Source organism: Dothidotthia symphoricarpi (genome assembly GCF_010015815.1).
Source record: "Dothidotthia symphoricarpi CBS 119687 unplaced genomic scaffold P153scaffold_16, whole genome shotgun sequence".
Classification (NCBI taxonomy): Eukaryota; Fungi; Ascomycota; class Dothideomycetes; order Pleosporales; family Dothidotthiaceae; genus Dothidotthia; species Dothidotthia symphoricarpi.
Genome location: NW_022985023.1, coordinates 425,495 through 437,278, shown reverse-complemented (window position 1 = coordinate 437,278; position 11,784 = coordinate 425,495). Strand labels below are relative to the sequence as shown.

The 11,784-nt window shown below is 51.8% G+C and overlaps 6 protein-coding genes across 6 annotated transcripts; 2 read left to right on the top strand and 4 right to left on the bottom strand.

The window, feature by feature from the left end:
* Nucleotides 1-191: 191 nt before the first annotated feature.
* Nucleotides 192-1,360, bottom strand: P153DRAFT_433340 (uncharacterized protein). The gene is made up of 2 exons (XM_033673020.1): nt 1,084-1,360; nt 192-1,024 (listed from the first exon to the last, which is right to left on the bottom strand). The coding sequence occupies exons 1-2, from the start codon at nt 1,288-1,290 to the stop codon at nt 263-265; spliced, it is 969 nt and encodes a 322-aa protein (XP_033521225.1). The 5' UTR covers nt 1,291-1,360; the 3' UTR covers nt 192-262.
* Nucleotides 1,361-2,018: 658 nt separating this feature from the next.
* Nucleotides 2,019-5,235, bottom strand: P153DRAFT_407140 (Piwi-domain-containing protein; the record flags this gene model as incomplete). Its single annotated transcript, XM_033672038.1, has 5 exons — nt 2,019-2,426; nt 2,485-2,935; nt 2,991-3,612; nt 3,811-4,062; nt 4,086-5,235. 5 exons carry the CDS (start codon nt 5,233-5,235, stop codon nt 2,019-2,021), a joined length of 2,883 nt encoding a protein of 960 aa, XP_033521224.1.
* A 1,130-nt stretch (nt 5,236-6,365) lies between these two features.
* Nucleotides 6,366-8,092, bottom strand: P153DRAFT_368872 (ARF/SAR superfamily). The gene is made up of 5 exons (XM_033668631.1): nt 7,615-8,092; nt 7,381-7,536; nt 7,095-7,241; nt 6,927-7,042; nt 6,366-6,875 (listed from the first exon to the last, which is right to left on the bottom strand). The coding sequence occupies exons 1-5, from the start codon at nt 7,706-7,708 to the stop codon at nt 6,831-6,833; spliced, it is 558 nt and encodes a 185-aa protein (XP_033521223.1). The 5' UTR covers nt 7,709-8,092; the 3' UTR covers nt 6,366-6,830.
* Nucleotides 8,093-8,118: 26 nt separating this feature from the next.
* P153DRAFT_368871 (uncharacterized protein) lies at nt 8,119-8,559 on the top strand (the record flags this gene model as incomplete). The annotated part of the gene is made up of 1 exon (XM_033668630.1): nt 8,119-8,559. A coding segment is annotated over exon 1 (188 nt), but the record flags the coding sequence as incomplete, so codon positions are not given.
* Nucleotides 8,560-8,592: 33 nt separating this feature from the next.
* P153DRAFT_424787 (glycosyltransferase family 8 protein) lies at nt 8,593-9,745 on the bottom strand (the record flags this gene model as incomplete). Its single annotated transcript, XM_033672504.1, has 3 exons — nt 8,593-9,151; nt 9,199-9,634; nt 9,694-9,745. The coding sequence occupies 3 exons, from the start codon at nt 9,743-9,745 to the stop codon at nt 8,695-8,697; spliced, it is 945 nt and encodes a 314-aa protein (XP_033521221.1). The 3' UTR covers nt 8,593-8,694.
* Nucleotides 9,746-10,120: 375 nt separating this feature from the next.
* P153DRAFT_296392 (mitochondrial carnitine/acylcarnitine carrier protein) lies at nt 10,121-11,168 on the top strand (the record flags this gene model as incomplete). Its single annotated transcript, XM_033664086.1, has 3 exons — nt 10,121-10,244; nt 10,292-10,460; nt 10,514-11,168. 3 exons carry the CDS (start codon nt 10,121-10,123, stop codon nt 11,166-11,168), a joined length of 948 nt encoding a protein of 315 aa, XP_033521220.1.
* Between the last annotated feature and the right edge of the window lie 616 nt (nt 11,169-11,784).

Genomic DNA, 11,784 nt, shown 5'->3' with positions numbered 1-11,784 from the left:
AACTTCTACGACCTCACGATTGCGCGGATGGATTGCATGGCGACGGCGTTACCGGATTCGATTTCATTCGCAGGCACAAAATAGACTGGACAACAGGGAGGCATTTTAAAGCATTTGCACGGAACAAGGATACCCAAAAAGAACATATATTAGCACATCGTAGACAGGAGGCGGACGTTTTGTATATTCGCGAACATAGACTATCTCCCACTTCCATTTATGTTCATCGAACGCCATTCCTGCCATATCATCATGTAATCACTCAATCACTCTTCCCAACACCAACAACATTCCCCCCGCCCCGCAACCCCAGCTCCTCCGCACTCCTAAACCTCCTCGCCTTCTCGACATCATTCCCACTCCCCCCGCGCCTCTTCCCATGCTGCGCCTGCTCATACTCATCTTTCCAGAACCCCCACCCAAAGATACAAAATAAGCAAATCACGACAAAAAGGCCGATAATCCCAAATACAAAGGTAAACAGCGCCCAGACGCCAGAACTCAAGTACGTGATGAACGCATCGAAGAGGGACGAAAACAGGTGTGCAGATGTGCCCTTTTGGCCAAACGCATCCCATTCGTGGAACGCCATGGTGCGCTGGTGCGCGCTGGATTCTGGCCTCGCGACAAGCGACGTCCGGATGATTTCGTACGCTGGGCCTGGGTCGCTGGCGGATAGCATCGGGCGCTGCAGTAAGACGACTTCTAGCATCTTCTGCGCCGGGTCGTCTAGTTTCACGGTGATGGGAGTCTCGGGCAGATCGCTCCATAGCTCGGAGATGTCGAACTGGAAGACTAGGGCTGTTGAGTCCTTGACATGGCGGAGTGAGTACGCATACGAGATTCCGAAATAACCGCCTGATTCGAGTTGGTCTGCGTCGATGAGCTTAGCCAGATCCTCTTTCGACGTATCAAGCAAGACCTGATTTGCGAAGATGCGGGGCAGGACATTTGACGAAGTGAGCAGCGCGGCGGTGTTGACGCTGAGATGTGCAGAGTCGAATGGCAGACTGATATTGAGGAGCTATTCAAGCACAGTCAACATCCCACACTCCTGCAAACACGGACACGAGAGCTATATACCAGGGCGTTTTTATCCTTCCTCTTTATCCACGGCTCGTTGCTCCCTTTCGACGTATCTTGGTACAGGAACGGACAGCCGATGCAGGGCAGCTTGGCGATCACGTTGTAGCCTTCCACGACGGTTGTGAGCTCGGGCGCAATTTCCGCACTGACGGCTTTGAAGAGGTTGAGTGCTGCGACTATCGCAAGCGCTAATTGCGGTATCATGGTGGTTTGACGATGGAGGAATAGACTTTGTGCATGTCCATATTGACACGTTGGGTGTGGTTAACGGTGGTTGTTTGGATGCGAGGGTCATCTTGGCTGAAACTGCCCTGCCTAAAGTAGCACGTGATGGCGTATATCTGGTTACGCGACGCGTTGAGATCCAACCTCCACTTTTCGATATTTGCCAAGTCTTGTTTGAACCTTCTACGTATTCCTGCTTAATACTTAAATCCTTATGATGTTGAGTATCATGAGTGTATTCCTTCCAAGTAGTCTGTATCATGTGAACGCTAAACGCCGAATGCTAAGATTGACAAGACATCAAAATGGAGATGGAGGGCTGAGGACAAGTTCAAATGGAAGGAGGTCTATAAGCAACCGTCTATTGTAGTAAGGAAATCTATGGAAAGCAGGCTGCTGCAACAAGGAAGTCAAAGAAAACCAGTCCATCGTGACAAGGAGATCTACAAGGCAAAACAAAGCCCAAATGACATAAAGAAAACGAAAGAACCCTCTAAGCTAGTAAGAAAAGACTGAAACATTGAACCCATTATACGAACCTGCAACTTTCCAAGGAAAGACAAGAAAACAGAGAGTATCAAGAAAACACCCCACCCAAGGAAATAAACAAATGAGAAAGGAACTGCGTCGTGCCAGTGTAAATCTAACCCAGCTCCAGCAAAAGAAACCACTTCACCATATCGTCCCGACAGCCCAGACCGCTCAGATCACATCCAAAACATAGTTCCATCCATAGTTTTCGGCCAAGGATTATCCGATTTCTCGGCCTCATCAGAACTGTCCCGATACATGTAGAACTCACTCTCGATCTTCTCAAAGACATACGCCTTCTGGTTGTCGATGACACTCTTGGCATGATCACCCTCCAGGTCCTTTTCCGCCTTGGACTTGACATGCGAGCCGCCGCCATATCGCGCAGCTCTGTCCGCCTTCTGTGCATCTTCGATGGTCTTCTTTAGATCGTGGAGCTCAGTCCAGAGGGCGTCTTCGTCACCGTTGAAGTACTTGCGGATGTACATTCTTCCGCGCTCGCAGAGGCGGTCGGCGTAGTAGGTTGGGGACGCGTAGGACACCCCGCTCATGGAGCGGACGTACGAGTAACACAGGTTGTGAGTCTTGGAGTGACTGGGTCAGTGTGTGTTAAGTGAAACGACACGAGAAGATGTGACTTACCAGATCGCGCAGTTTCTCCAAGCTCATGCCTGGGATCTGGTTCTCGAGGATGAAGTAATGCGTGGGTCTTGCGGTTCCCTTGATGCCGCTGTGTGACTGTAGGAAGAAATCTTGGTAGTATGGTGATGTTACGAGTTTGTCGACACAGGTTCCTGGGAGGCAGTTATTGTTACCGTGATTGTCCTTATCGCCGAAGTCGATTGGGTAGAAGCGAGTGTGGTGACGTTTCGTTACGATCACGGCGGTCAAGTTGAGTTTCTTTGGAGGCAGGCCTGCTTTTCCTCTGGCAATCTTGTAGGCAGATCGAATAGCGGTAAGCTCTTCGTGTTTCACCTTGGGATAGTGACCACTGGAAACTCCGTCTCTGTAGTAGATGATGTTGTCCGGAAGACTGTTTCGATTCACCGCCGCCCAAGCTTTCAGTCGTTCGAGAACCATGGTTTCCACCGAGCTGGTATCGATGATCTGCGAATGTTAGCGGCACAACCCATTCATAATGATATCACAGGCTTACCTCACGGTCTGTTTTCTCAATGCTCTGCAGTCGCATGGATCCAAGACATTTTCCACCATGAGAGTCGACCGAACCGACAATGGAAGCGATTGATGGAGTACCCGGAAATGCGCCGCTTCCAGGATGGACCAAATCCGCACCCAAGACCATGGTGTTTCTGAGCCACTGAACAACGTCAGAAACTCCGTGGTTGACGCCCCCGAGCTTGAGATTCATTTTCATCATGACGTTGGTCATGATTTGGTTAGTCTCCTGCTCATTCTTCCACTTTTCCACTAGACATATTGAGTGCATCCCAAAGCGACGGTCGGCGAGGTTCTTGAAGTCTCGATAAACCGTTGTACTGGCACGATGTAGCACTAGGAATACCAGGCGTGCACCAGAGTCGCGAACTTCCTGTAGCTTCTTCTCCAAATCGGCCTCTTCGGTTGATTCGAGCACAGAAGAGAGCCCTATGGGCTCTACCCTTTTTGCCTGGTCATTCTTGATGCCACATTTGTCAAAGTGCTTTCGTAATTGTGTGTCATAATAATCTCCAGTCGTGCGGTCACATCCTGGAGCTGTGAGAATGGCGTATTTGAACGACTTCGGTGGTGATGTTTGGAGGAATCTGGCTGTAAAACTGGGCCATTTCCAACCCGACATCAGCGGCGCAGCAACAGCTTTGCCGGATACCGATCCATACTCAACTCTTGGGAAGGGCAAGACCGTACGAGGAACCTGGAGCATCGTCGGGAACAAGCGAACAGGTATATCTGCGCATTTGTTCTGTCTCGAGTCAGCAGGGGGCGAACAGGAAGTTATGTGCAGACTTACGAATGGAACCGCGTCAGCGCCAGTTGTGAAGCCGAGACTGCGAAGACCTTCTTTTTCAATGAAAGCCCGGTTGGCAGATGGGCTTCGGGCGGCTTCTGTCACCATCGTTGCAGTGTACTTGTTGGGCACTGGACGCGTGTATGCTTGGTATGGAACGATACGAAGATGTTCCTGAGCGTACCACACTGGATGAGAGAACGAACCAACGTTCACAGCCGGCCGGTCCTTGATGGGAGGTGAACCAAACACTGTGAAATAGTTAGATGCGTACGTAAGGAGCCATATTTGAATTGCTTGCCTTGTGTCAGGTGGTCAACTACTCGAATCCGGCGATCCTCATACTGATAGGTTCCATCCGCGTTTGTCATAAACTTGCCGTTGGCATCAACCTTCTTCTTTGGAAACGTCAAGTCCTCGATATTTCCCTCACGCTGAAGTTCGAAAACCTTCCAGTATCGAGATTCTTCGCTGTTGAGCCTTTCTTGCTTCTTTGGATCGGCGTCCTTGCGATTGCGGGTAACATACACATTCTTACCTTTCAGGATGTGTTCAAGCTTGTTAGCCTCGAACGTGTTATCGTTGGACGTAAGGAACTGGTCTACTCGTATCGGACGGAAGACTGCGCTGGTTGAGATGTTGAAGTTTAGGATGATGTTTCCCATACCAGGCTTGACGGTGTAGAAATACCCACGGATCATTTCAAGACAATTGGAGGGGGGGCTGAGTTTTCCTGTAGTCAGAGGAACACGGGCATTCTTGACAAAGAATTTGTTCGAAGAGAGCTTGTGCACTTCGGAGTCGAAGCTCTTAGAGATGACGATGTTCAGACACCGAGCTACGTCGTCGAAATTCTCATGTTCGTAGTTGGGATTGGCTGCCGCGTATTGTCGAAGACTGTCAGTAAAGATTCTCTTCACAAACCTGAAAGTCGCTGGGACGTTGTTGTTTCCATCTGGAACAGTCTGGGTCCACTCAGCACTGCCGCCTCCAAGGTCCTTACCATCACGCAGATCAGCATGCAGAGGTTTCCAAGAGACAATAGTATCGATGTGGTTCGTGGCGAAGAGTTCCTGGTTGTCTCTCAGAAAGGGCCAAGTTGTAATAGCTCTCTCAAACAACATTTTGAGCTTTTTGCGATTCTTGGTTCCAAGATCGATGACCTTGTACTCGTAGAATGTCTCAGTGGTGACCTGATATTCGAAATGGTTAGTGAGAACCGCCTTTGGGACGGGCAGCTGGCCCTCGTCCGTTTTCTTGAACTGGTTAGAGAAGAAGCGTTCTCTCAATGCGTACTTCGGCTCCTGAATATTGTTCAGCACAGCAGATCGATTTTCGAGAGCTTTTGGTAGTTGCCAGACTTTGCCGGTATCCGTAGGAAACTGTTCTTGCTCGGAAAGCGACTGTGGCGATGGATAGTACATCCCAACTTGCTTGTTGTTTTCGTGATATTTGAGGTCGTGCTCCTGGAGGCGAACAACGGCCTTGTGATTGCCATTCTTGGACGTAATCCCATGTCCACCACTACCGCCTTGTTGCCCCTTCGACGACCCTGCAAGAGACATGGTCTTCAAGTTAGCCGTAATCGGCAAAGTCTCAGGCTTCTTCGTTGTCGTGATCGGATTCTTCGGCGGAGCTTTGTACTTGTACTGTGAATGCGACTTCAGGTAAGCATCAGCTGCGGCACGTTGGATCTTTGGAAACTTCTCCCAGAGCGTTCCCTTCATACTGGTCCCTGCATCGGCTGGGCAGTTCCCCAAAGTATGCTGATCAGAGTTGCATCTTCCGCATGGGTTCTTCTTGTCGGGGGGTTTTCCATCAGCAAGGACATCATCGATCTGCCTGCGCCAAGGAGGGGCGAGTGTGGCCATGTGGGGTTGAAATTGAGTTGATGATGAAAGGTAGATGATCGAAGTGTTGATGAGATGAAAGAGATTGTAGGAATTCGGATGTTGATCCTTTCAAATGTGGAAAGAAAGTCTCACCTCTACGATCGATATCAGCCATTTTCCTTCCGCCGTTCTCGCCCTCATATACGCAACGGGCAGATGGCGTTCATCAGTTTTCAGCGCCGCAAAGCTCCCCCTAGCAAGCGCGATTGCCACCCATTATTCGCTCGACAATCATCGTGGAAACCGAGACAAAATGAGTTTGCCATGGATCCAACAAACCTAAACGATTAGCCACTATCTAGCAACTGATGAGAATCATGTGCTTCACACAAAGAAATAACTCATACATGTAGGGCAAACAGCAACAAAAAGGCCTGTACGGCCAGTGATTGTGCGGCCAACTCCCACATTCCCTTCTCTTCTATCCTCATCCCATGCCTTGACAGGGATTTGGCGAAGATATTCGCAGTTTCGCGTGACGAAGGATGTGTTGGGTTTCGGTTCGGTGTGAAGGCACTGGAGGACCCGGATGAGAGTTCTTGAGATCAGCAAGGTTGAGTGTGAATGTGTGAGTGTCCGAGTAGCGGAAGATGATGCGTTGAATTGCATGTGGCTGGGTCTGGGCGATGCCATAACTGTATTGACGAAGTGAATAGATACCGACACTGTCCACATCAGCAGAGAAATTCATCATCAGCACAACGCACAAAACAAGACCAAAGAGCAATTCAAACACAGTTTCATACAGATCCATATAATCATCTATCCGAACACGCTATTACCCACAGCTCGCGACAACAACCCCCCAGCCAGCAAACCACAGAACATCTACATGTACAGCGAAGCAAAAAGAAGCCAATCGGAGGGCATGGGGTGGGGTATCTCGACCGCATAGACGCGATAGAAAAGGCGGGAGAGAGACAGGGAGCAAAACAAGTAAAACAAACGCAAAGAATCGAAGAGTAGTCGAGCCGCTCTGATGTAGGGACTGATTATTAGAAAGACATACGAGATTGATACAAGGGCGTTATGATAGGGAAATCGGGTATATGCAGGAACGAGGTGGAAGAGGTGTGCGCACGTAGTCGTACAGGGGCGGAGACGCTGACGGTTGGGAAAGGGAGGACTTATTTGCCACCTTGTGGTAGCTTGACGTTGTTGCTGAGCCATGCCTGGTGGGGAGTGAGTGGATGTTCTGTGTCAGAGGGAATGGGTTGTCTTACCAGTCCTTCGAAGATACCCTCTCCTGTTGTCGCACAGCTGGGCTCAACTTTCCAGACGTGGTCTTTGGCGATCTTGTCTAATTGCAGCAGGTCCGAGACTTCCTTTGGTTTCATGGCTGCTTTGTGTTAGTAGATGTCTTAAAGGGTTACTGCACGAGTTGTACGCACCTCCTTGGAGATCCTGCTTATTCGCAAACACCAGCAACAGGGCATCCTTCATTTCCCTGTCCTGGATGATGCGTGTGAGCTCCGTCCGTGCTTCTTCGATACGGGTGCGGTCATTGGAGTCGATGACGAAGATGAGGCCCTGGGTTCCTACAGCAATACATTAGTGGGAAGATTTCTTTGAAGCATAGGGCGAGGGCGATGTGGCAGGGCAGGGAGAGACATGCGCAGTGCAGGGTCCGCACGCGCGCTCGCCTACCCGGAACCGAATCGTGTTTCCCCAACATACCAGAGAAGTAGTGTCTCCACAGGGGACGGATCTTGTCCTGGCCGCCGACGTCCCAGACGTTGAATTTGGTGTTCTTGTACGTGACTGTCTCGACGTTGAAGCCGACGGTGGGGATTGTTGTGACGTCCTGGTCGAGCTTGAGCTTGTAGAGGATTGCTGCACGCACGGGTTAGCTGTGGCCCGGTCGCCAGACTCCGGAGAGGGCTTCTCCGTCGATAGAGGTGAGGGGCGTACTCGTCTTGCCCGCCGCGTCCAGTCCCAGCATCAGCAGCCGCATCTCCTTCGATCCGAAGATCTTGTTCATCATCTTGGACATGGACGCGCCCATGTTGTCGGTGGCGCGCTGTACACGGTCGGATCGTGGTGGGAAGGCTGGTGTCGTTGTCGTAGCTCGTGTCGGGGAGTCGTAGAGGGCCAAGCCGTCGTCGTGTTGATAGCTCCGGGCAGTAACCACAAAGCGCAATTGGCCCGCAAGATGTCGTGTCGTGAGAAGGGAAAGAGCAGTGGGCGGGATCACGCGATGTGTGTAGCGGGCTCCAGGGTGCAGTGGGGGATTGGGGTGTTTGGGGCGTGGGAGTGGTTAAAGACGTGACTGTGGACGGGTGTGAGAGACGTGTGAGGCTTCAGGGTGACGGCGGAACGGCAGGTTGGTGAGACAGATCTGCACGTGTCCGTGCCCGCTTCTCTAACTACCGGTACCCGTCCACACGCCCTCTTGACACTGCCAGACGCCTTTCAGCGTCTGCCAGAAAGGGGTCTTGGAGATTACTTTGGTGAAGCAAGGGCACCAGGGCACCTGCAGCAGCTCCTTATGCACCTTACTGCATGCTCTGCCACTATTAGTAGCACTAGCAGCAATGCACTACAGTACGTCAACTCTGCCGCAATCTTAGATGCAGGTACACGCAGCTACCGGGCTGCACCTTGCCCTGACACAAGCATTATTCGACGGAGCATTCGACGGAGCATTTGGAACCGAAAAGGCCGTCTTCGCTGCTGAACGGTCGCCTTCTCTGCTGAACGGTAATTTGAGTAATCAAGCGTGCGTTGCGGTGGCAACAGGGGCAGCGAACCCAGGTAATTGAGGGGGGCTTTCTCTCGACCAACAGTGGGGCAGAAGCCTACTTTAGTCTCCTGTTCCCGAAAGGATCACACAGAGGAGAAATAGTGTGGAGCACCACGTTTTGTGCAGCCAAAGTCATATCTGATGATGTTTTGGGAAGCATCGTTATCAATCTCTCCACTCTATTCATATCCACATTATCTCGCCAGTTCTCTCCATTTTCCCCGACTCCCCTGCACCACTCTCCCGGATCAAAAGCCATCCACGATCCCGCTCTTTTTCTCCTCTCCCAACCGCTCGTTGTTCACAACCCACCACCACTCGTGATTCTCGTTGCTGCACTTGCCAGCCTCCTCGTCCCACGGCTTGGGGCTCAAGATGTAGTGCACGTTCTTGACCTCGTCATCCTTCCAGATTTGGTGATGCACGCCTTTTGTTCGCATTGTCTTAAGGGCATTATACGTGTATGGCAGCGCTACCCATCGGCCCCAGAACAGGTCGCTGAGCAGCGACTGATCGGCAAAGTCGTAGGACATGGAGGATGGGTTGGCGAGCTGCTCGAGAATGAGGTTGTAGACGGCTTTGGAGGGGTTGACGACTTGTAGGCCGCCATTGGGCATGCCGAGGCCTGCATCTGAGGGTGCGCCGGTGGTTTGCGCATCGTCGGGGGAGTTGTGTTGCGATGTGAAGGCGCAGTTCTCTGGGACCCTGTCTGAAGTCAGTTACACTCCTGGTATTGTGGTAGGTGCGTGTACCAGTCCTTGGGGTAATGCGGCTTCTTGAGCGGATTGCACACGCACGCATGGCTCGCTGCGAACACCCGCTTCCCCTCGCCTGCCTCACTCGGCGCGTCGAGCTCCAACTCCATCAGCTCGTCCATGTTCTTCAGCACCAGCATGTCGCTGTCCAACTGCACGACGCGATCATACTCCTCGAGCGAAAAGGGCGTCAGCTTGCTCCAGCAGTCGTAGAAGCGCGGGTCGTTTGTGAAGTCTTTCTGCACGCTTGGAAGTAGATATTTGACATGTTGCTTGGGTATGCCGCGCTCGTCGAGAGCCTTGTGGCCTTCGGGCGGAAAGGTGTCGGTATAGAGGGCAATGAGGGGATAGGCAGACTTGTGTTTCTTGAGGCTGTAATCGAGGGTGAGGAGGCCGGTGAGGTAGGCTGTGTTTGTGATCAGGGTTGTCCAGACTGGCGAGTATCAGTATATACATGTATCGCATATGCACCTCGCCAGCGGTCTATCTCACCCTTCTTCGAGGTAACACCAGCCGGTGGGGGGCTTGCGACTCTTTCCGTCATGACTTCTGCTCAGTGGTTATGAATATGATATTAATGTCTATGTGGCAGCAAGGGATTCCAAGCAAGACAATCAGGCATAGCAGTTTCATTCACAAAGCTAGATATTGGCCGGAGGGGTATCTAGGGTAAATCGCGACATGCGCCCGCGCTGGACCCTTGTTTGCGACTTTGCCGATCGCGGAACTTCGTCGAGATCGTCATCATGTACGTCGCGGAGGCTTGTGCTTTTCCGATCGCTGACAGCGTGATATGGGCAGTGGAGCATATCCTTGTTCACATTGTTTGACGTGTACTTTTTTTTCTCCACGTTCGACTTCGAGGCGGCATGACTTGGAGAGATAGACACGGAAATACGCGACAATGTCTGCCACGGTCATGAAGACGGGCGAGAAGCCTGCAGCGGCCGCAGTCGTGGATCCGTCTGAGAAGCTCAAGGGATCGCAAAAGTATTATCGCGGGTTTGTTGCTGGTGTCTTCTCGGGCATCGCGAAGCTCTCAGGTAAGGCCCCTCCAACGCTGTATGAAAGTGGAAGGAGCTAACAGCAGCAGTCGGCCACCCGTTCGACACTATCAAAGTCCGCCTTCAAACCACCGACAGTTCACAGTTCAAAGGACCGCTGGACTGTCTGCTACAGACGGTGCGCAATGAGGGTGTCAGAGGACTGTACAAAGGCGCCTCGCCTCCACTGGTGGGCTGGATGTTCATGGACAGCATGTACTTGCACCCTCCTCCCAGACTATACAAGGGCTGCCACTGACATCCTACAGCATGCTAGGCTCCCTAAGCATATACCGCCGCGTCCTCAACGACAATTTCTTTAATCCCCACCTCGCCGGCCAAGAGCAGCCCAAACTCCCAATTATCGGCCACGCAGCTGCAGGCACAATGGCAGGCTTGACGGTATCCTTTGTCGCCGCGCCCGTCGAGCACATCAAAGCACGCCTACAAGTGCAATACCAGGCCGATAAGAGCAAGCGCCTATACAGCGGGCCCATCGATTGCCTACAGAAAATCTACCGTGGCCACGGCATCCCCGGCGTCTACCACGGCCTCAGCGCGACACTCCTGTTCCGTACTTTCTTCTGCTTCTGGTGGGGCACATATGCGCTGTTCACACGCACCTTCGAGCAACACACCAGTCTTTCCACCCCAGCTATCAACTTCTGGGCCGGTGGGCTGTCGGCACAGATCTTCTGGATGACGTCGTACCCCAGTGATGTGATCAAGCAGAAGATTATGACGGATCCGTTGGGCGCGGGGAGAAGATATCCAAAGTGGCGCGATGCGGCTAAGACGGTGTACAGGGAAGCTGGCTTGAAGGGGTATTGGAGAGGGTTTCTGCCGTGTTTCTTGAGGGCGTTCCCGGCAAATGCTATGGCGCTTGTTGCGTTCGAGGGTGTTATGAGGAGTCTTCCCGAGTAGGAATGAAGAATACATACACCAGAATTCTACGGATGAAAAGTACATCAAGGGTTGGGGGGCCTTCGCATTATCGAGTCGATGGTTAAGTTGAACATGACGCATCCTGTTCTTCCTCCAAACCTACCTCTCCCAGCGATGAACGGAAAGGCAACAGGTTCATTGGCCTCTCCGACCCCGCAGCAAGCCCCTGGTCCGACTCACCAGATCCCTCATCCTGGAGGAATACAAGACTTGACTTGGGTGTAGGATAGCGTCTGGCAATACTTGTGGTTCCGAACTTGCAGCTCTTGACGAGTCTACCATCCATGTTGATATGACAGGATGCGTATGGAGGAGTGGCGAAAGGTGGATATTCTCCAAGGATCATCGCCCAACTCCTCGGTTGATAGGAGACAAATACTACAAGGGAGATATGGCGGCGAGTTGTGGGATGGTAGATGATACGCGTATGGGAAGAACGGGGAGGTTATGTTGAGTGAACAATTTACACCAATTCATTCGACCTACTCGTATACACAACAAGATATCAATCTAATAACCAACGTAATTACCATCCACGTCACCACCCAACCACCACCATATTACCCAACCAACCACCCTCCCATCTCCCACCCAA